General features: G+C 44.9%; 1 protein-coding gene across 2 annotated transcripts in view; it reads left to right on the top strand.

Annotated features, from left to right (window-relative positions):
* The window catches only part of trnau1apb (tRNA selenocysteine 1 associated protein 1b), a 43,693-nt gene extending 36,627 nt beyond the window's left edge, over positions 1-7,066 (top strand). For both annotated transcript variants that reach the window (XM_070880735.1, XM_070880736.1), the window contains exons 7-9: positions 2,131-2,317; positions 2,832-2,883; positions 6,690-7,066. In XM_070880735.1, the coding sequence (XP_070736836.1) occupies positions 2,131-2,317; positions 2,832-2,883; positions 6,690-6,826 (376 nt within the window). In that variant the 3' untranslated portion in view covers positions 6,827-7,066. The remainder of the gene's footprint in view (positions 1-2,130; positions 2,318-2,831; positions 2,884-6,689) is intronic.
* Positions 7,067-21,450: the final 14,384 nt, after the last annotated feature.

The following is a 21,450-nucleotide window of genomic DNA, read 5'->3' as shown; positions in this document are numbered from 1 at the left end:
TGGGTAAATGGAGTAGAGGTACCGATCAGTCATGATCTAATTAAATTTGAATTAAATGGCAGAACAGGCTCGAGGGGCTGAGTGGTCTACTCCTGCTCCTATGTTTCTATTTAGGTGGATGTTAAAGATCCAATAGCACTATTGGAAGAAGAACATGGATTCTCCTGGTATCCTAACCAGCATTCATCCCTCAACCAAAATAAATTAACTGGTAATTTATCTTATTATTTATCATGGATTGCATGATCATTCCAAAGATTTGGTAACGCTCTCCAGGACTTGAGCATATAATGTCGGCTGACAATCCAGTGCAATATTGAAGGAATTCTGCATTGGCAGAGCTGCTATCTTTCTGATGATGTTAAACCACGACCATGTCTATCTGATCAAATGAATATGAAAGATCCCATGATGCTATTCAAAGTAGAACAAAGAATTCTTCTAGTGTCCTGGCCAACATTTTGCCCTCAGCCAGAACCATCTAAAACAAATTATCTGGTCATGCATTAATTTGCTTTTTGTGGGACTTAATTGCATGCAAGTTGATTGATGTGTTTACTTAAGTAACAGTAATGACTGCAATTCAAAGGTAATCCATTGGTTATGAAGTGCTTTGAGATGTCCCGAGGGCCTAATCAGATCCTATAAAATTCAAGCTCACCTTTGAATTTATTTTAGCTTTTTGCACTCAATGTTTGTCTCAATTACTCTCGGGTCAAGGGATACGGAGATCAGGCGGGAAAGCATAGTTGAGGTCGAAGATCAGCCATGATCTTATTGAATGGCCAAGCAGGCTCGAGGGGCTGTGTAGCCTACTCCTACTCCTGCTCCTAATTCTTACGTTCTTATGTCAGGTTTAGAATTCAGGGTTAAGCAACCTGTAATCTGCCGAAACAAATATGCCCGTAATTCCAGTTCCAGAAGGGGCACCCCAGTTCGACAGATAGGACATTTTCATTCCTTTCACGAGCCATTCAATGATGTCTCGGATTAAAACTAGCAGATTAGCACCAATATGTACTGAATGATGAGCAGTTTTTGTCCAGTACCCTCGCCCACTCTGCATTGGATTGAGATTTTGCAAACCCATTGACGAATTTGGAGAACAAAATAGTTTTATGACAGAGATATCTTGCAATCAGAGTGGCTATAATTCTAATCTGTATAATATTTTTATAATTTGGAAGATCTGATTAGTTATTAACCAAATAACATCCAGCAACACCTTTGACCTGACCCCATTACACACATTGCTTACAGATCAGAATTTTGTGGTTTGCAAATAATCCTTACTTGTCTGTTCAATATTTAAGCTGCATTGGTCAGTTTTTGTGGCTATTCAAAGAGCAAATCTCCATGCAAGTTGGCTTTAATGAACACAAGTTTGTTAATTTACGAGTTAATGTGTTTGGTGGACTTTTTGTCAGAGGAGAAAGAACCAAGCAGCTTAGCATAGTATTAGCTACAATAATGTGATGCCCAAACAGTGTAATGATTATTTGACATAGGTAATGTCATTGTTTGTGTTCAGGAAAAAAAATAGTCAAGGATAATTTGCTGTGCCTTTGAACATCTGTTGCTATCTAGCAATCATCACTGGTGATTGGCCTTGCGCAAGCAGTTCTTTTAAACAACTCTGACTATTTTGATACTTTGTTTAGAAAATTCCCAATTTAGATTAATAGTCTATGTGCATTTCAAATAATTCACAGCTGCAGCTTATAAAAATGGTTGTGAATGATTTGTTCAATATTCATTAAAAGGCAAGGGATTACAGCTGAGAATCAAACATGGCTTCTTATAGCAATCAGGCAGAGTTTGCTGGAACTTCTCAAAATGTATGCTGGTACTGGCAGAGGTAAGCTACAATTAGAATAGTGAACGTTAGTTAAGCTACTTCAGTGCCAAATTGCAAACTAATGGCGAGGCCGTGTTTTTTTTTCCAGATTAGGGTTCCTAGCGTTGACCTATTGAAGCACATGGCTGAGATCCGAATCTAGTTTTTGGAAACTCTTTGGTCATGTGCTGCAAAATCAAATAATTGATTTAGAGGTGATTGCACTTTCTGTCGTTAATGGGCTGCAGTCAAGGGATGTGACTGTTTCATTTGGGAACTATTTGTAATTTCAGTTCAAAAACAAAACCAGAATACCAACCAACTGCCACCTACAACTATACACAGTACTATCAGCAGTATTACTCTCAGTGGGGGTACGATCCCTATGCTGGCTGCAACTATGGGTATCAACAGTGTGGTACCAGCGAGACACCAGCAATAACCTCTTCACTGATCACTGAAATGGCACCACTGTCTGAGGTAACGTCTCACTCCGGTGGATTTTATTTGCTCCTTTTTACCCCGTCTCATCTCTTTCTCTCTGCCTTCTATTTTTCTTCTTTCTTCCTTCCTCCCATCCTCCATCCCGCCCTCTCTCATTCACACGTCCCTACCTGCCCCTCCTGCTGCCCTCGCTCTCACGCCCCCCCCCCCCCGGTCGCTCGCATGCCCCTCCCCTTCCCCGCCGCCCTCGCTCGCGCGCCCCCCTCCCTCGTCGCTCGCGCCCCCCTCCCCCGCTGCCCTCGCTCGCGCCCCGCTGCCCTCGCTCGCGCCCCGCTGCCCTCGCTCGCGCCCCCCCTCCCCCGCTCGCGCCCCCCTCCCCCGCTCGCGCCCCGCCGCCCTCGCTCGCGCCCTGCTGCCCTCGCTCGCGCCCCCCCATCCCCTGCCGCCCTCCTTCTCTCTTTCTCTCTCCTCCCTCCCCCACTTTTTACTGAGCCTTGAAACAGATATTGATACGGTTGTCTGCTTTTTGATACTGTGAATATGTTTTCAGTTTCAGCAAAATTCCACAATTACTGAAGAAGCCGAAGAGGAGTCTGTGGATGGTAAAAACATATTATTCTCTATTTTAGTGTGTTGATTTTATTCACTGTGCTCACAATGATAGAAATGCTTAACCCCTATGATCATGAATATAAGTGACTTCTATATAAGAGACTTTTTTTGTCACCTGTATGATTTTAAATGATTGAGAACCATTTCCAGAGATGGATCCTTCAGTGTGTGACTTGAATATATGCACAATCATGTAGATATTGGGAGAATGGAATGTACTTGGATCTGTGACCACTTTTGCCAATCCCCTGACTCGTATGACTGTTACAAACTGACCGATGGAAGTTCAATGGAAGTGTTTAAAGTCAATATTATATATCAAGTTTTTTGTTTTGGTTTAATGTAGGTCTTAAATTATGTTTTTGGAATTGTTTTTAATGGGCTGGAAGGGTGGTTGAAATTTTGGAGAAAATTAATTGATTTCATTAATCACTTTAAAACAAATATTGAGAATTAATTTACTGACTTTTTTTCTACTAACGTGCTTGTGGTGATAGTATTGGTTCATTATCCCTAGTAGATGGTTCTGTGGGGATGTGTTATCGGTATAAGCTCTGATTGGGGTTGGTAGGAACTGATTTTACAAAGGATTCTGGTGTGCCTTTACACTAAACTAGCCAGCAGCAGCTTGGAAGTTTCTGCCATTAATTTGATTTTACGTTTTAAAGTTTAATTTGTTTTAATTGCCGGTGCTTTTAGTGTCCCCTTCCCTTTTATAGGGGGCACTGGAAAATTGTGATTTTAGTGCCCAAAAAAAAAAGAAAAACACAAAAAAAAGGGAAAAAAAAGGGCCTTGTAAATGTCTGGTGTGTCACCCAGGTCGGGTGGCACGGTTTAATGTTTTATGTTTTGTAGGTAGACTCTAAAAGAGTTTCTCGGTCCTAATTAACTTTTCAAGTTAGGATTGTTTTATAATTGGAACCGTAATTGACTGAGTCACTTCACAATGGAGAGAGTACTGCTGAATAGTGATCCCTAAAGCACCATAGGCCTCATGTAGGAGATGAGTATCGGACTAATTGATAATTTCAGATCCCTGCATCAACCATTTTATACCTCTCTTAGGCAGTCCCTCGGAGTCGAGGATGACTTGTTTCCACACTAATGAGTTCTCGGGTGACGGATGTGTCCAATGCGGGACCTACAGTCTCTGTCACAGGTGGAGCAGACGGTGGTTGGGGGAACGGGTGGGTGGAGTGCTTGGGTTGTCGTGCGCACCTTCCGCTGTTTGCGCTTGGCTTCCACGTGCTCCCAGTGAAGAGACTCGAGGTGTTCGGTGCCTTCCTGGATGCTTCTCCTCTGCTTTGAGCGGGCTTGGGCCAGGGATTCCCAGGTGTCAGTGGGTTGTTGCTTTTCAATGAGGCTTTGAGGGTGTCCTTGAAGCATTTCCCCTGCCGACCTGGGGCTCGCTTGCCGTGTCGGAGCTCTGAGTAGAGCGCTTGTTTTGGGAGTCTAGTATCGGGCGTACGGACGATGTAGCCTGTCCATCGGAGCTGATCAAGCATGGTCAGTGCTTTGATGCTGGGGATGTTGGCCTGAGCAAGAACACTGACATTGGTGCGCCTATCCTGCCAATGGATTTGCAGGATCTTGCGGAGACAGTGTTGGTGGTACTTTTCCAGTGTTTTGAGGAGCCTGCTGTATATAGTCCATGTCTCTGAAGCATATAGGAAGGCAAGTATCACAACTGCTCTGTGACCATGAGCTTTGTGCCAGATTTGAGGTCCTGGTCTCAAACACCCTCTTTCTCAGGCGACTGACTTCGTCATCGACGTCTCCCCATGTTGACCGTAGGCTCCCGGTATGGAAAATGGTCCACGTTGTCCAAGGTCTCATCATGGGTCTTGATAATCGGGGGGGCAGTACTGTGTAGCAGGGTCAGGTTGGTAGAGAACATTTGTCTTACGGATGTTTAGTGTAAGACCCATACACTCGTACGCTTCGGTGAAGGTGTTGACGATGGTTTGGAGTTCGACCTTCGAGTGTGCACAGACGCAAGCATCATCTGCACATTATAATTCAATAACCAAGGATAGGATGACCTTGGATCTGGACTGGAGGCGACGGTGGTTGAACAGTTTCCCGTTTGTTCTGTAGATTAGCTCTACTCCAGCAGGGACCACCGATGCAAACACCAATTAAAGGTAGCTTTAGTTGTATAATAACCTTACATCCCCGTTTTCCAGGAATAATCCCTCTGATGAGGGGCTGTGTCCCTGGGCAAACAATGTCCATGGTTCAGGAAACGCGTCCTCGAACATGTGCGGGTTTAAATCAGGAGCCACGTGACCCCAAGCTGCCGTGCGTTTGGTCAATAAAGTGGGCGGGCTGTGCAGTGTGGCAGGTTCCGATTGGTGGAAGCGATGTCAACCTCCTGTTTCCAACCAGTAGAAGGGGTGGACTCACTGAGGAACTGTAATTTATGCAGAGATTGCGCTCTGTGACCACATGTTCCACGCCCACACCCCCCATCTCTCCAGCCCACCAAATGTCTGGATAGTCCTGTGAAATGCAGTTAAAGTGGAATTGGCCAGGGGGCCAAAATGTCTGAGTAATGGGGGCCACTGGTAATTGGATTAATGAGTGGCATCTGAAGCTGGGCTGTGTGAATGTCCCGGGAGCCGGAACAGAGTATGGGTGAGTATCAGGCTGTGAGGAGGGGGAGGAAACGATGATAGTAGACAGCAGATGCTGTGAATAGTGGCCATATTATTCAGGCAGAAAGTTCTGGTGCTACTTTTTGCAGATTCAGTTTGCACCAAAATACCAAATAAATTTCCCTTTCTATGTTATGTAACCTACATTTTGGTCCTGGCTGCTTTGCTGCGCTCCCACCCTGTGTGACAGTTCAGAAAATATGGTCACCCTAATGTTCTCCACTGACTAGAATTAGTGGGCAATAAAGTAAGCAATAACTCCTTGGTTCTGGAGAAATGCTAAAGTGTAGTCATATCCTTGCTTTAACTACTGAGCATTCTGAAACCCTTATCAGCAGTCTTTTTTTATGTGCAGTGCAATCGGTGTGATGTAGTCGAAGTTAAATTGTGTAGCGATCTATAGTTATTTTCCCTTTCTCTTCTAAGCAATAACTGCTTGTAATATGTCATGCAAAAGTAGGAGAATGGTTGTTTGGTTACTGCTAAGATATCTGTTCATTTTTGTTTTGGCATTAACTTCAATGAGCTGCTGAAGAGGTTTTGTTCAATTAATTTTAGAACAGAATGCTTGTTTGTCGGGCAGTCTACCTCATTGCCCAGATGGAAGTTGATCTTATTTTGGAATCCTGATTTCATGTGATTTTTTTTTTTAAAGTTTATCCAAAAATGGTATAAAACAGGCATGTGGAAATTTGTGATGTGGAAATTCATTAGGTTGTGCAAGGTGTATAAAATTATGAGTGGCCTGGATAGAGTGGATAGGAAGGACCTGTTTCCCTTGGCAGTGGGGTCAACAACCAGGGGGCATAGATTTAAAGTAATTGCAGAAATGTTTAGAGGAGATATGAGGGGAAATTTCTTCACCCGGAGAGTGGTGGGGGTCTAGAACTTGCTGCCTGAAAGGGTGGTAGAGGCAGGGACCCTCACCACATTTAAAAGGTACTTGGATGTGCACTTAAAGTGCCGTAAGCTACAGGGCTACGGACCAAGAGCTGCAAAGTGGGATTAGGCTGGATAGCTCTTGGTCGGCCGGCGGGAACACCATGGGCCAAAATGGCCTCCTTTCGTGCTGTAAATTTTTATGATTCTATGTAACTCATTTGAAATCGGTGAAAAGGCTGACTATCTTTTTCTTAAAGATCCAGATGCAAAGTTGGATATCGATGAAGTTAACAAACAATTCATGGAACAAAGTGAAGAACTGTATGATTCCTTAATGAATTGTCACTGGCAACCCCTGGATACAATCACATCTGCGATTCCCACTGCAGTATAAAAAACAGTTTGAAGTATATTTTTGTAAATGCTAATTCCTGAAAGTATCTTTTTTTTTTGAAGTAAGGCTATTTTGATTTCCAATGTATGTCGAGTTGTCTGACTTCTGAAATATCAAATTACAGACTGGTCAATGTCTTAAACTAAGACGGTTTGATTTCTTATTGCAACTTATTTTCAATACACTTTCTGTTGTGAATTAGTTTGGTTTGGATTTCATAAGTTTTTTTTTCATCTTGATCTTGCCTGCTGAATAAACTGTCTTCTGTCTTCATGTGTTCACTTTTTTGTTCATGTAGCGAGTATCTGTAGGTTGACTAGCTGAGTCTCAATGGCTTGAGCATAGTAAAGTGGCAAGATGTATAGATAGTGAATAAGGGCAACTATAGTAGACTTTTCTCAAACTATATGGTGTTACCAGTTATAAGACTTCCTAATTTATGCTGAATCTACACTATTTCTTACTGTGTTTTCATATCACTCTAATGAATCTTCTTACAAGGATGGTCCCAGTTCCTCTCCCTTGCAGGTGCTTTTGTTTGTTCTTTGTTCAGGCGAGCGATCTGTCAGAACTCTGATAAATTATGTTGTTGAGTTGAATGGTACTTTCCCCATTGAGATATTAAATTGTGGATCAGGGTGATAGTGATTTCACTGCTCAGCCGTTGTGATAGGTAACCAAGGAATCCAGAAAAAGCCAGTGCAAAGAATATAAATTGTATCTGCAACTAGTCGCACGGGCCTTTATAGCTAGCTAATGATCTTCAGCTAAACCATAAAACAATTGTCTAGATACAGTATACTCCATGAGTTGTCGTTTATCCACGTTCCTGTGAGGCCATGTACACCAGTGTAGGTGGTATTGGGCTGTTTCCTTGCAGGTCAGGGCTGCACTGGATGCCGGCTGACATGCTTGCTACTCCTTTTTAAGGCACCGACCTGCCGCAGATGTTCCCATGCAGGTCGGGGCCATGCTAGCGTGGCGGCCCGGAAACCAGTGCAGCCCCGACCTGTGGGGGAACATCAGTGGCAGGTCGGGGCCTTAAAAGGAGCATACCACTGCAGGGAGCAGTGCAAGCTGGTACAGGAGGACAAGGGCAATGAAGCGGGCGACTGGATTGGACGTCACCATAATCCAGGTCGGTGATTGGTGCATGGGTAGGTACAGCAGGAGCGGCAAGAGATTGCAGGGCAATGAGTTCAGGGCCCAGAAGAGGCGAGGGCCCAAGGGCAGCACGGGCCAGCCCACACTGTGATGTGTGCGCACTAGGTCCGTGCACCAGAGCTGGTCTCCAGTCGTCTTAGTCAATCCTTGCCACTGGACCAAGACCTAGCTCTGTCAAGCCCGTGTGGTGGCTGGTGTGCAACGGCCACCATGTTAAAAAAATTCACGCACAGGCATCTTCCATCCTTCAACATGTAGTTTGGGACCTGGAATTCAGAAAAATGAGAGGTGATCTTATCGAAACGTGGGGGCTTGACAAGGTGGATGCAGAGAGGATGTTTCCACTGATAGGGGAGACTAGAACTAGGGGCCATAATCTTAGAATAAGGGGCCGCCCATTTAAAACTGAGATGAGAAATTTCTTCTGAGGGTTATAAATCTGTGGAATTCGCTGCCTCAGAGAGCTATGGAAGCTGGGACATTGAATAAATTTAAGACAGAGATAGACAGTTTCTTAACTGATAAGGGGTTATGGGGAGTGGGCAGAGAAGTGGACCTGAGTCCATGATCGTATTAAATGGCAGAGCAGGCTTGAGGGGCTGTATGGCCTACACCTGCTCCTATTTCTTAAGTTCTTAGTTCACAGGTGTTTCAATGAACATATGATACTATGCAACAGTTAAATTTTGTAACTAACTTAGCATGGAATAGTGAAAGAGAAGAACAAACTTGCATTATGTAGTACATTTTTAGAACATCAGAATGCCCAAAGAACATCATAGCTAATGAAATATTTTTGAAGCCTAGTCACTGTAATGTAGGAAAGCACAGCAGCTCGTCTGCATACAGCAATGTCCCACAAACAGCAATGTGATAAATGACTAGATAATCTGTTTTGGTGGTGTTGGTTGTGGGATAGTTACTGGACAGGACATGGGAGAACTTCCTGGTCTTTTTTGAATAGTACCATGGGATCTTTTACATCCACCTGAGTCCGATAGTGTGTCTGTTAAGAGAAGCAAAAAAGAAAGTAGCAAAGGCTCTGACCATCATTTTCTAATCGTCTCTGGCTACAGCTGTGGTGCTGGAGGTCTGTTAATGATGTACCTTTTGCTTCAAAAGGAAGAAAAAGGTAGGCCGAGTCAGCCTAACCTCAGTGGTGGGAAAATTATTGGAAAAAATTTTGAGGGTCAGGGTAAATCTTCATTTAGAAAAACGCTGTTTAATCAAGGACCATCAGCATGGACTTGTTAAGGGAAGGTCGAGTCTGACTAACTGGACAGAATTTTTTGAGGAGGTTAACAAGGATGGTCGATGAGGTTAGTGCATTTGACGTAGTGTCATCATCATCACCATAGGCAGTCCCTCGAAATTGAGGAAATTGCTTCCACTCTAAAAGTGAGTTCTTAGGTGACTGAACAGTCCAATACGGGAATTATAGTCTCTATCACAGGTGGGACAGAGTTGAAGGAAAGGGGGGGTGGGGAGTCTGGTTTGCCACACTCTCCTTCCGCTGCCTGCTTTCTGCATGCTCTCGGTGACGAGACTCGAGGTGCTCAGCACCCTCCCGGATGCTCCTCCTCCACTTAGGGCGGTCTTTGGCCAGGACCTCCCAGGTATCGGTGGGGATGCTGCATTTTATCAAGGAGACTTTGAGAGAATCCTTGAAACGTTTCCTCTGCCCATCTGGGGCTCGCCTGCCATATAGGAGTTCCGAGTAGATCGCCAACAAGCTGTGATCCTCACCACAGACCTACTCCAGGCCTGGACTGGGGTCAAGCAGGGCTGCGTCATCACGCCAACCCTCTTCTCGATCTTCTTCGCTGCAATGTTCCACCTCACACTCAACAAGCTCCCCGCTGGAGTGGAACTAAACTACAGAACCAGTGGGAACCTGTTCAACCTTCGTCGTCTCCAGGCCAGATCCAAGACCGCCCATCCTCTCGTCGAGCTACAGTACGCGGACAATGCTTGCGTCTGCGCACATTCCGAGACTGAACTCCAAATCATAGTCAACATCTTCACTGATGATGTATATATGGATTTTAGCAAGGCTTTTGATAAGGTCCCACATGGCAGACTGGTCATGCAAGTAAAAGCCCATGGAATCTAGGGCAAAGGGGCTAGTTGCATCTAAAATTGGCTCAGAGGCTATCATATCATTGCTGTTTACAGCATGGAAGGAGGCCATTTTGGCCCATCGTGTCCATGCCGACCAACAAGAGGCTATCCAGCCTAATCCCACTTTCTAGGTCTGTAAACCTGCAGGTCACGGCACTTCAGGTGCACATCCAAGTACTTTTTAAATGTGGTGAGGGTTTCTGTCTATACCACTCTTTCAGGCAGTGAGTTCCAGACCCCCACTACTCTCTGCTTGAAGGAATTTTCCCTCAAATCCCTTCTAAACTTTCTACCAATTACTTTAAATTCATGCCCCCTGGTTGTTGATCCCTTTGCTAAGGAAAATAGGCCCTTTGTGTCCACTCTATCTAGGCCCGTCATAATTTTATACACCTCAATGAGGTCTCGCCTCGGCCTCCTCTGTTCTAATGAAAATAAATCCAGCCTATCCAATCTGTCCTCATAGCTTTCTTTATCAGTAAGTAACATTTAGCATTGTTGTCAAATTAAGTTTATCGAAGGGTTAAGTCATGGCAGGACAGCTCGGACACGTGTTATGCTCCTCCTGTACTATGTGGGAAGTCAGGGACGCTTCCGGTGTCCCTGACGACTTCGTGTGCGGGAAGTGTATCCGCCTCCAGCTCCTGATGGACCGCATTGCGGCACTGGAGCTGTGGGTGGATTCACTCTGGAGCATGCACGATGCTGAGAATGACGTGAATAGCACGTTTAGTGAGTTGGTCTTACCGCAAGAAAAGGGTACACAGCCAGACAGGGAATAGAAGACCAACAGGAAAAGCAATGCAAGGAGGGTAGTGCAGGGGTCCCCTGCGCTCATCCCCCTGCAAAACAGAAACACGGCTTTGGGTACTGTTGAGGGGGATGACTCATCAGGGGAGAGCAGCAGCAGCCAAGTCAATGGCACCATGGGTGGCTCTGCTGCACAGGAGGGCATGAAAAAGAGTGGGAGAGCAATAGTGATAGGGGATTCAATTGTAAGGGAAATAGATAGACGTTTCTGTGGCCGCAACCAAGACTCCAAGGTGGTATGTTGCCTCACTGGTGCATGGGTCAAGGATGTCTCGGAACAGGTGCAGGACTTTCTAAAAAGGGAGGGTGAACAGCCAGTTGTCGTAGTACACATAGATACCAACGATATAGGTAAAAAAACGGGATGAGGTCCTCCGAGACGAATTTAGGGAGCTGGGAGTTAAATTAAAAAGTAAGACCTCAAAAGTAGTAATCTCAGGATTGCTACCAGTACCACGTGCTATTCAGAGTAGGAATCGCAGGATAGCTCGGATGAATACGTGGCTTGAGCAGTGGTGCAGCAGGGAGGGTTTCAAATTCCTGGGGCATTGGAACCGGTTCTGGGGGAGGTGGGACCAGTGCAAACTGGATAGTCTGCACCTGGGCAGGACCGGAACCAATGTCCTTGGGGGAGTGTTTGCTAGTGCTGTTTGGGGGGAGTTAAACTAATATGGTAGGGGGATAGGAACTAATGCAGGGAGACAGAGGGAAACAAAATGGAGACAGAAGCAAAAGATAGAAAGGAGAAGAGTAAAAGTGGAGGGTAGAGAAACCCAAGCAAAAAACAAAAAGGGCCACTTTACAGCAAAATTCTAAAGGGTCACAGTGTGTTAAAAAGGCAAGCCTGAAGGCTCTGTGCCTCAATGCGAGGAGTATTCGGAATAAGGTGGACGAATTAACTGTGCAGATAGCAGTTAATGGATAAGATGTGATTGGCATCACGGAGACATGGCTCCAGGTTGACCAAGGCTGGGAACTCAACATCCAAGGATATTCAACATTTAGGAAGGATAGAAAGAAAGGAAAAGGAGGCAGGGTGGCGTTACTGGTTAAAGAGGAAATTATTGCAATTGTAAGGAAAGACATTAGCTTGGATGATGTGGAATTGGTATGGGTGGAGCTACGGAGTACCAAAGGGCAGAAAACGCTAGTGGGAGTTGTGTGCAGGCCACCAAATAGTAGTAGTGAGGTTGGGAACTGCATCAAACAAGAAATAAGGGATGTATGCAATAGAGGTACAGCAGTAATCATGGGCGACTTTAATCTACATATTAATTGGGCTAACCTAACTGGTAGCAATGCGGTGGAGGAGGATTTCTGGAGTGTATTGGGGATGGTTTTCTAGACCAATATGTTGAAGAACCAACCAGGGAGCTGGCCATCCTAGACTGGGTGATGTGTAATGAGAAGGGATTAATTAGCAATCTTGTTGTGCAAGGCCCCTTGGGGAAGAGTGACCATAATATGGTAGAATTCTTTATTAAGATGGAGAGTGACAAAGCTAATTCAGAAACTAGGGTCCTGAACTTAAGGAAAGGTAACTTTGATGGTATGAGGCGCGAATTGGCTAAATTAGACGGGCAAATGATACTTAAAGGGTTGACGGTGGATAGGCAATGGCAAACCTTTAAAGATCATATGGACGAACTTCAATAATTGTACATCCCTGTCTGGAATAAAAATAAAATGGGAAAGGTGGCTCAACCGTGGCTAACAAAGGAAATTAAGAATAGTGTCAAATCCAAGGAAGAGGCATACAAATTAGCCAGAAAAAGCAGCAAACCGGAGGACTGGGAGAAATTTAGGATTCAGCAGAGGAGGACAAAGGGTTTAATTAAGAAGGGGAAAATAGAGTACGAAAGGAAACTTGCCGAAAACATAAAAACTGACTGCAAAAGCTTCTATAGATATGTGAAGAGAAAAAGATTAGTGAAGACAAACATAGGTCCCTTGCAGTCGGATTCGGGTAGATTTATAATGGGGAACAAAGAAATGGCAGACCAATTGAACAAGTACTTTGGTTCTGTCTTCACAAAGGAAGATACAAATAACCTTCTGGATGTACTAGGGGACCGAGGGTAGAGTGAGAAGGAGGAACTGAAGGATATCCTTATTAGGCGGGAAATTGTGTTTGGGAAATTGACGGGATTGAAGGCCGATAAATCCCCAGGGCCTGATGGTCTGCATCCCAGGGTACTTAAGGAAGTGGCCCTAGAAATAGTGGAGGCATTGGTGATAATTTTCCAGCAGTTTATCGACTGGATCAGTTCCCACGGACTGGAGGGTTGCAAATGTAACACAACTTTTTAAAAAAGGAGGGAAAGAGAAAATTGGTAATTATAGACCGGTTAGCCTGACATCGGTAGTGGGGAAAATGTTGTAATCAACCATTAAGGATGAAATAGCAGCGCATTTGGAAAGCAGTGATAGGATTGGTCCAAGTCAACATGGATTTATGAAAGGGAAATCATGCTTGACAAATCTTCTGGAATTTTTTGAGGATGTAACTAGTGGAGTGGCCAAGGGAGAACCAGTGGATGTTGTGTATTTGGACTTTCAAAAGGCTTTTGACAAGGTCCCACACAAGAGATTGGTGTGCAAAATCAAAGCACATGGTATTGGGGGTAATATACTGACGTGGATAGAGAACTGGCTGGCAGACAGGAAGCAGAGAGTCGGGATTAACGGGTCCTTTTCAGAATGGCAGGCATGGGACCCCAATTGAGTGTAATATCTCCAAGTTCGCAGATGACACTAAACTGGGTGGCGGTGTGAGTTGTGAGGAGGACGCTAAGAGGCTGCAGGGCGACTTGGACAGATTAGGTGAGTGGGCAAATATATGGCAGATGCAGTATAATGTGGATAAATGTGAAGTTATCCACTTTGAGGGCAAAAACACAAAGGCAGAATATTATCTGAATGGCGGCAGATTGGGAAAAAGGGAGGTTCAACGAGACCTGGGTGTCATGGTGCCCTTCAGTCCATAGGAACTGATCCCGAGTTGATAGTCTATTGGAAAATGATCACCAATGCATCCACTATTTCTAGGGCCACTTCCTTAAGTACTCTGGGATGCAGACAATCAGACCCCGGGGATTTATTGACCTTCAATCCCATCAATTTTCCCAACACAATTTCCCACCTAATAATGATATTCTTCAGTTCCTCCTTCTCTCTAGACCCTCGGTCCCCTAGTACACGCGGAAGGTTATTTGTGTTTTCCTTTGTGAAGACAGAACCAATGTATTTGTTCAATTGTCTGCCATTTCTTTGTTCCCATTATAAATTCACTTGAGTCCGACTGCAAGGGACCTACATTAGTCTTCACTAATCTTTTTCTCTTCACATATCTATAGAAGCTTTTGCAGTCAGTTTTTATGTTCCCGGGAAGCTTCCTCTCGTACTCTATTTTCCCCCTCCTAATCAAACCTTTTGTCCTCCTCTGCTGAACTTTAAATTTCTCCCAGTCCTCAGGTTTGCTGCTTTTTTTGGACAATTTATATGCCTCTTCCTTGGATCTAACACTATCCTTAATTTCCCTTGTTAGCCACGGTTGAGCCACCTTCCCTGTTTTATTTTAACTCCAAACAGGGATGTACAATTGTTTAAGTTGATCCATGTGATCTATAAATGTTTACCATTGCCTATCCACCGTCAACCCTTTAAGTATCATTTGCCAGTCTATTCTAGCCAATTCACGCCTCATGCCATCGAAGTTAGCCTTCCTTAAGTTCAGGACCCTAGTTTCTGAATTAACTGTCACTTTCCATCTTAATAAAGAATTCTACCATATTATGGTCACTCTTCCCCAAGGGGCCTTGCAAAAGAAGATTGCTAATTAGTCCCTTCTCATTACACATCACCCAGTCTTGGATGGCCAGCTCTCTAGTTGGTTCCTCGACATATTGGTCAAGAAAACCATCCCTAATACACTCCAGGAAATCCTCATTCACCGCATTGCTACCAGTTTGGTTAGCCCAATCCATATGTAAATTAAAGTCGCCCATGATAACTGCTGTACTTTTATTGCATACATCCCTTATTTCTTGTTTGATGCTGTCCCCAACCTCACTACTACTGTTTGGTGGTCTGTACACAACTCCCACCAGCGTTTTCTGCCCTTTGGTATTCCGTAGCTCCACCCATACCGATTCCACATCATCCAAGCCACTATTGCATTAATTTCCTCTTTAACCAGTAACGTCATCCTGCCTCCTTTTCCTTTCTGTCTATCCTTCCTAAATGTTGAGTTCCCAGCCTTGGTCACCCTGGAGCCATGTCTCTGTGATGCCAATTACATCCTATCCATTAACTGCTATCTGTGCAGTTAATTAATCCACCTTATTCCGAATACTCCTCGCATTGAGGCACAGAGCCTTCAGGCTTGTCTTTTTAACACAGTTTGCCCCTTTTGAATTTTGTTGTAATATGGCCCTTTTTGTTTTTTGCCTTGGGTTTCTCTGCCCTCCACTTTTACTATTCTCCTTTCTATCTTTTGCCTCTGTCTCCCTTTTATTTCCCTCTGCCTCCCTGCATAGGTTCCCATCCCCCTGCCATATTAGTTTAACTCCTTCCCAAAAGCACTAGCAAACACTCCCCTCAGGACATTGGTTCCGGTCCTGCCCAGGTGCAGACCGTCCGGTTTGTACTGGTCCCACCTCCCCCAGAACCGGTTCCAATGTCCCAGGAATTTGAATCCCTCCCTCCTGCACCACTCCTCAAGCCACACATTCATCTGAGCTATCCTGCAATTCCTACTCTGACTAGCACGTGGCACTGGTAGCAATCCTGAGATTACTACTTTTGAGGTCATACTTTTTAATTTGGCTCCAAGCTCCCTAAATTCTTCTCGTAAGACCTCATCGCGTTTTTTACCTATATTGTTGGTACCTATATGCACCACGACAACTGGCTGTTCACCCTCCCTTTTCAGAATGTCCTGCACCCGCTCCGAGACATCCTTGACCCTTGCACCAGGGAGGCAACATACCATCCTGGAGTCTCGGTTGCGGCCGCAGAAATGCCTATCTATTCCCCTTACAATTGAATCCCCTATCACTATCGCTCTCCCACTCTTTTTCCTGCCCTCCTGTGCAGCAGAGCCAGCCACGGTGCCATGAACTTGGCTGCTGCTGTCTTCCCCTGAAGAATCATCTCCCCCAACAGTACCTAAAGCGGTGTATCTGTTTTGCAGGGGGATTACCACAGGGGACCCCTGCACTACCTTCCTTGCACTGCTCTTCCTGTTGGTCACCCATTTACTATCTGGCTGTGTACCGTTTACCTGCGGTGAGACCAACTCACTAAACGTACTATTCACGTCATTCTCAGCATCGTGCATGCTCCAGAGTGAATCCACCCACTGCTCCAGTGCCGCAATGCGGTCCATCAGGATCTGCAGGCGGATGCACTTCCCGCACAAGTAGTCGTCAGGGACACCGGAAACGTCCCTGAGTTCCCACATAGTACAGGAGGAGCATAACACATGTCCGAGCTGTCCTGCCATGACTTAACCCTTGGATTAACTTAATTGGGCAACAACAATGTTAAAAGGTTACTTACTGATAAAGAAAGAAATCGAAAAACTACTTACCAATTACCAGTCAATCACTTACCCCCTTGGCTGTGACGTCAACTTTCAATTTCTTTCTACTTTTTTGCCTTCTGCCCCTGCTGCAGCTGCACAAGCCACGCCTCTCCGACTCACCAACTGCTGCTGGGCCTATTTATAGGCCTCTCCACGCTGCCTCTCCGACTCACCAACTGCTGCTGGCCTATTTATAGGCCTCCCCACACTGCCTCACCAACTGCTGCTGGGCCTATTTATAGGCCTCCCCACACTGCCTCTCCGACTCACCGACTGCCGCTGGGCCTATTTATAGGCCCCCCCACACTGCCTCTCCGACTCACCAACTGCTGCTGGCCTATTTATAGGCCCCCCCACACTGCCTCTCCGACTCACCAACTGCTGCTGGGCCTATTTATAGGCCTCCCCACACTGCCTCTCCGACTCACCAACTGCTGCTGGGCCTATTTATAGGCCCCCCCACACTGCCTCTCCGACTCACCAACTGCTGCTGGCCTATTTATAGGCCCCCCCACACTGCCTCTCCGACTCACCGACTGCTGCTGGGCCTATTTATAGGCCCCCCCACACTGCCTCTCCGACTCACCAACTGCTGCTGGGCCTATTTATAGGCCTCCCCACACTGCCTCTCCGACTCACCGACTGCTGCTGGGCCTATTTATAGGCCTCTCCACGCTGCCTCTCCGATTCACCAACTGCTGCTGGGCCTATTTATAGGCCTCCCCACACTGCCTCTCCGACTCACCGACTGCTGCTGGGCCTATTTATAGGCCTCCCCACACTGCCTCTCCGACTCACCGACTGCTGCTGGGCCTATTTATAGGCCTCCCCACACTGCCTCTCCGACTCACCAACTGCCACTGGGCCTATTTATAGGCCTCCCCACACTGCCTCTTCGACTGCTGCTGGGCCTATTTATAGGCCTCCCCACACTGCCTCACCGACTGCTGCTGCCTCACCAACTGCTGCTGGGCCTATTTATAGGCCTCCCCACACTGCCTCTCCGACTCACCAACTGCTTCTGGGCCTATTTATAGGCCTCCCCACACTGCCTCTCCGACTCACCGACTGCTGCTGGGCCTATTTATAGGCCTCCCCACACTGCCTCTCCGACTCACCGACTGCTGCTGGGCCTATTTATAGGCCTCTCCACACTGCCTCTCCGACTCACCGACTGCTGCTGGGCCTATTTATAGGCCTCCCCACACTGCCTCTCCGACTCACCGACTGCCGCTGGGCCTATTTATAGGCCTCCCCACACTGCCTCTCCGACTCACCAACTGCCGCTGGGCCTATTTATAGGCCTCTCCACACTGCCTCTCTGACTCACCGACTGCTGCTGGGCCTATTTATAGGCCTCCCCACACTGCCTCTCCGACTCACCAACTGCTGCTGGGCCTATTTATAGGCCTCCCCACACTGCCTCACCGACTCACCAACTGCTGCTGGGCCTATTTATAGGCCTCCCCACACTGACTCTCCGACTCACCAATTGCTGCTGGGCCTATTTATAGGCCTCCCCACACTGCCTCACCGACTCACCGACTGCTGCTGGGCCTATTTATAGGCCTCCCCACACTGCCTCACCGACTCACCAACTGCCGCTGCCTCACCTGAGGTGACAACACTTTCAAGGACTTGGGAGGATCAGAAGGTTGGAGATGGGGCAGTAGCGTGCAAGGACAGAGAGGTCAAGGGTGGTTTATTTTGAAGAAGAGGGTGTTGATGGCTGATTTGAAAGGAAGGGGGACAGTACCAGAGTAGAGGGGACCATTTACAATATCAGGTATCATGGAACAGCAGTAATAGGTAATTTTTCTTTCCTGTATTACTGTTTAATCTTTTGGTACTTTTCTTGACATCATAAAATGTAAAGTGAAACAAATGTCATTACTAAAATTTACAGCATGGGCCTCTGCCAACACTGCAATAATGACGTTTTTGTAAGCAGGCTCGCACCACTGAAAGATTCATAGAATGATGAAGCACAGAAGAAGGCCATTTGGCCCATCATGCCTGGGCTGGCTCTTCGGTAGAGCTATCTAATTAGTCACACTCCCCTACTCTTTCTCTATATTCTTGTAAACATTTTTCCTTAAAATATTTACGCAATTCCCTTTTGAAAATTACTATTAAATCTTTTATACAGTGCATTTCAAATTACAACAACGTGCTGTGTAATTTTTTTCCTCGTGTCGCATCTGCTTCTGGTTAGTGACCCTTCTGCCACTGGAAACAGTTTCTCCTTATTCACTGTATAAAAACCCTTCATGATTTTAAACATCTCTTAAATCCCTGCTTAACCTTCTCTGCTCCAAGGAGGAAAAACCCCAACTTTTCTAGTGTCTCCACATATCTGAAGTCGCTCATACCTGATAACATTCTAATAAATCTCCTCTGCACTTTCTCCAATGCCTTGTGGTGCCCAGAATTGAAGACAATATTCCAGCTGAGGCCTAACCAGTGTTTTATAAAGATTTAGCATAACTTCCTTGCTTTTGTATTCTATACCTCTATTAATATATTACAAAAGTGACTACACTTCAAAAGTACTTCTTTGGCTGTAAAACACTTTGAGACATCTGGTGATCATGAAAGGCGCTATATAAATCGAAGTCTTTCAAGTCTTTTTAATAAAGCCAAGGGTCCCATGGGCATTTTAATAGCCACCTCAATTTGTCCTGCCACCTTCAAAGATTTTACACCCCCAGATCTTACTGTTCCTATACCCTGTTTAAAATTGTACCATTTAATTTATATTGCTTGCCCCATTCTTCCAATCAAAATATCACTTCACGCTTCTCTGTGTAAAATTTCATCTGCCATGTGTCTGCCCATTTTTCCTGTCTGTTTATGCTCTCCTGAAGTCTTTTTACTATCCTCCTCATTGTTTACTACATTTCCAAGTTTCATGTCCCCTGGAAACTTTGAAATTAAACCCTGTACTGATTTTGTACTTAAGAGTAAATGGATTGGCGGTCAAAGATCTAACAATTGACCCACTTTTCAAGTTAGACACTAGCAAAATTTATGGAATGACACTTGTACCTTCTTGGTCGCTTCAATAGGTGGAAAAGCAAACTGATACTATATTTCAGGTTAACATAATTTTGTATAATCAACATAAGTTGGACAAAACAAATTAGTACTCAACTTTCTCTTGATAGTTTACATTCTTTTCTGTAGCCAAATTAAATTTTATAATCGACTTTTTATGTAAGCACATACTGGTTAGGTGCAGTCACCTAGAGAAGTGGTTCAACTGTGTGATCTGAAAACATTGCAATCTGCAATCCTTCACGCTTTTCCATGCAAAATGCTTTTTGCTCATCAATACGTGTCTTTGAAGAAGCCCCCATTTCACAACATCAACTTACAATTATAGATAGTAAAATATCCCAAGGCGCTTCAGAATGTTTTCAAGGAAAATGTGACACCGAGCCACCTAAGAAGGTATTAGATTTGACCAAAAGCATGGTCAAAGAGATAGGTTTTAAAGAGCATTTTGAAAGGAGGAGAGAGAGGTGTAGAGGTTTAGGGATGGAATTCTATAGTTTAGGGCCGGAGCAGCTGAAGGCAGGGCCACCAACAGTGGAGCATTGAAAATTGGGGATGTGCAACATGCCAGAATTGGAGGAGTGGAGAGACGGAGGCCAAGGGGAGAACTAATTGAGATGTATAAAATTATGAAGGGCCTAGATAAAGTGGATAGGAAGTACCTATTTCCCTTAACAGAGGGGTCAATAAACAGTGTATATAGATTTTAAGTAAATCTATAATTCGGGGCTAGGGCTTGCGGGTTTAGGACTGGGACGAGGAACTGTCCATTACAACGTAAATAAACCGTTATTGACACCGACGTTGTTACTAGTAGATCGAACGTGCCATTTGGCCCGAATCGCAAATTCATAAATCAACAGTAGTCACATACTGGTGATAAATCCCATTCTGAGCAGTTTCCTTCTTCATCTTGATAACTGTGTTTTGTTTCCCACGTTACTACAGTGACTACGCTTCAAAAGTACTTAATTGGCTGTAAAGCGCTTTGAGACGTCCGGTGGTTGTGAAAGGTGCTATATAAATATGAACTCATCTGGTGTCCTGGAACACCTTCTACAAAAATCATAAGCAATCTGACAACAGACATTGGTACAAAGACCAGGGCACCCAGGATAAACCTGGCATGCAAGGCATAGCAATTCCATTAGTCAAAGGCAAATAGGACGAACCAATTTTGAGTTACAGGACTTAGACACCAGCTGAGTACCAGATAGCTATAGAGACCAGAAATCTAGTCTGTAATGTAAGAGTGTTGGAGCAACAACAGAGTGACCACCGAGTGGAACAGAAGTTGTGAAACTTGTACAACATATGGCATCCAGTTATACTGCCATGTATCTTCAAATTAAACTGAAGAACCGGAGAACTCTACGCCGGTCTGCAGGAGTCAACATCATCAATAATAACAACTTGTATTTATATATACACCTTTAATGTAGTAAAGCGTCCCTCGGCACTTAAAAGGAGCATTATAAAAGAAAATTTGCCAGTGACTCACAAAATGAGATAGTAAGGCAGATGACCAAAAGCTTGGCCAAAGAGGCTCTGCATAATTTGCTTCTGTTCTTAAGACTTACAACTATGCCATTCTATAGCTGGACCACCAGGAGGTGTACTTGTACAGAACAAAATAGTGTATATATTTTCTCTTTCAAACATTCCACATGACTGGAAATTTGATCCCGTATGACAATTCATGCATTAGAGAACAGTAAAAGCCCCTATGGTGATCAAAATGTTCCCTTTTCCCATTTATTGTCATTAGAAAAACACTATGAAATCCATTTGCAATTAATTAACATCTAGAAATATGTTTCCTTTAACAGGCATTCTCCTTAACATGGGCAATGCTGTTAACTGGCATCTACAATTTTAGTTGTCA

The sequence above is a fragment of the Pristiophorus japonicus genome, chromosome 5 (genome assembly GCF_044704955.1).
Source record: "Pristiophorus japonicus isolate sPriJap1 chromosome 5, sPriJap1.hap1, whole genome shotgun sequence".
Classification (NCBI taxonomy): domain Eukaryota; kingdom Metazoa; phylum Chordata; class Chondrichthyes; family Pristiophoridae; genus Pristiophorus; species Pristiophorus japonicus.
The sequence above is the reverse complement of the archived record's forward strand: the minus strand, read 5'-3'. Positions and strand labels throughout refer to the sequence as shown.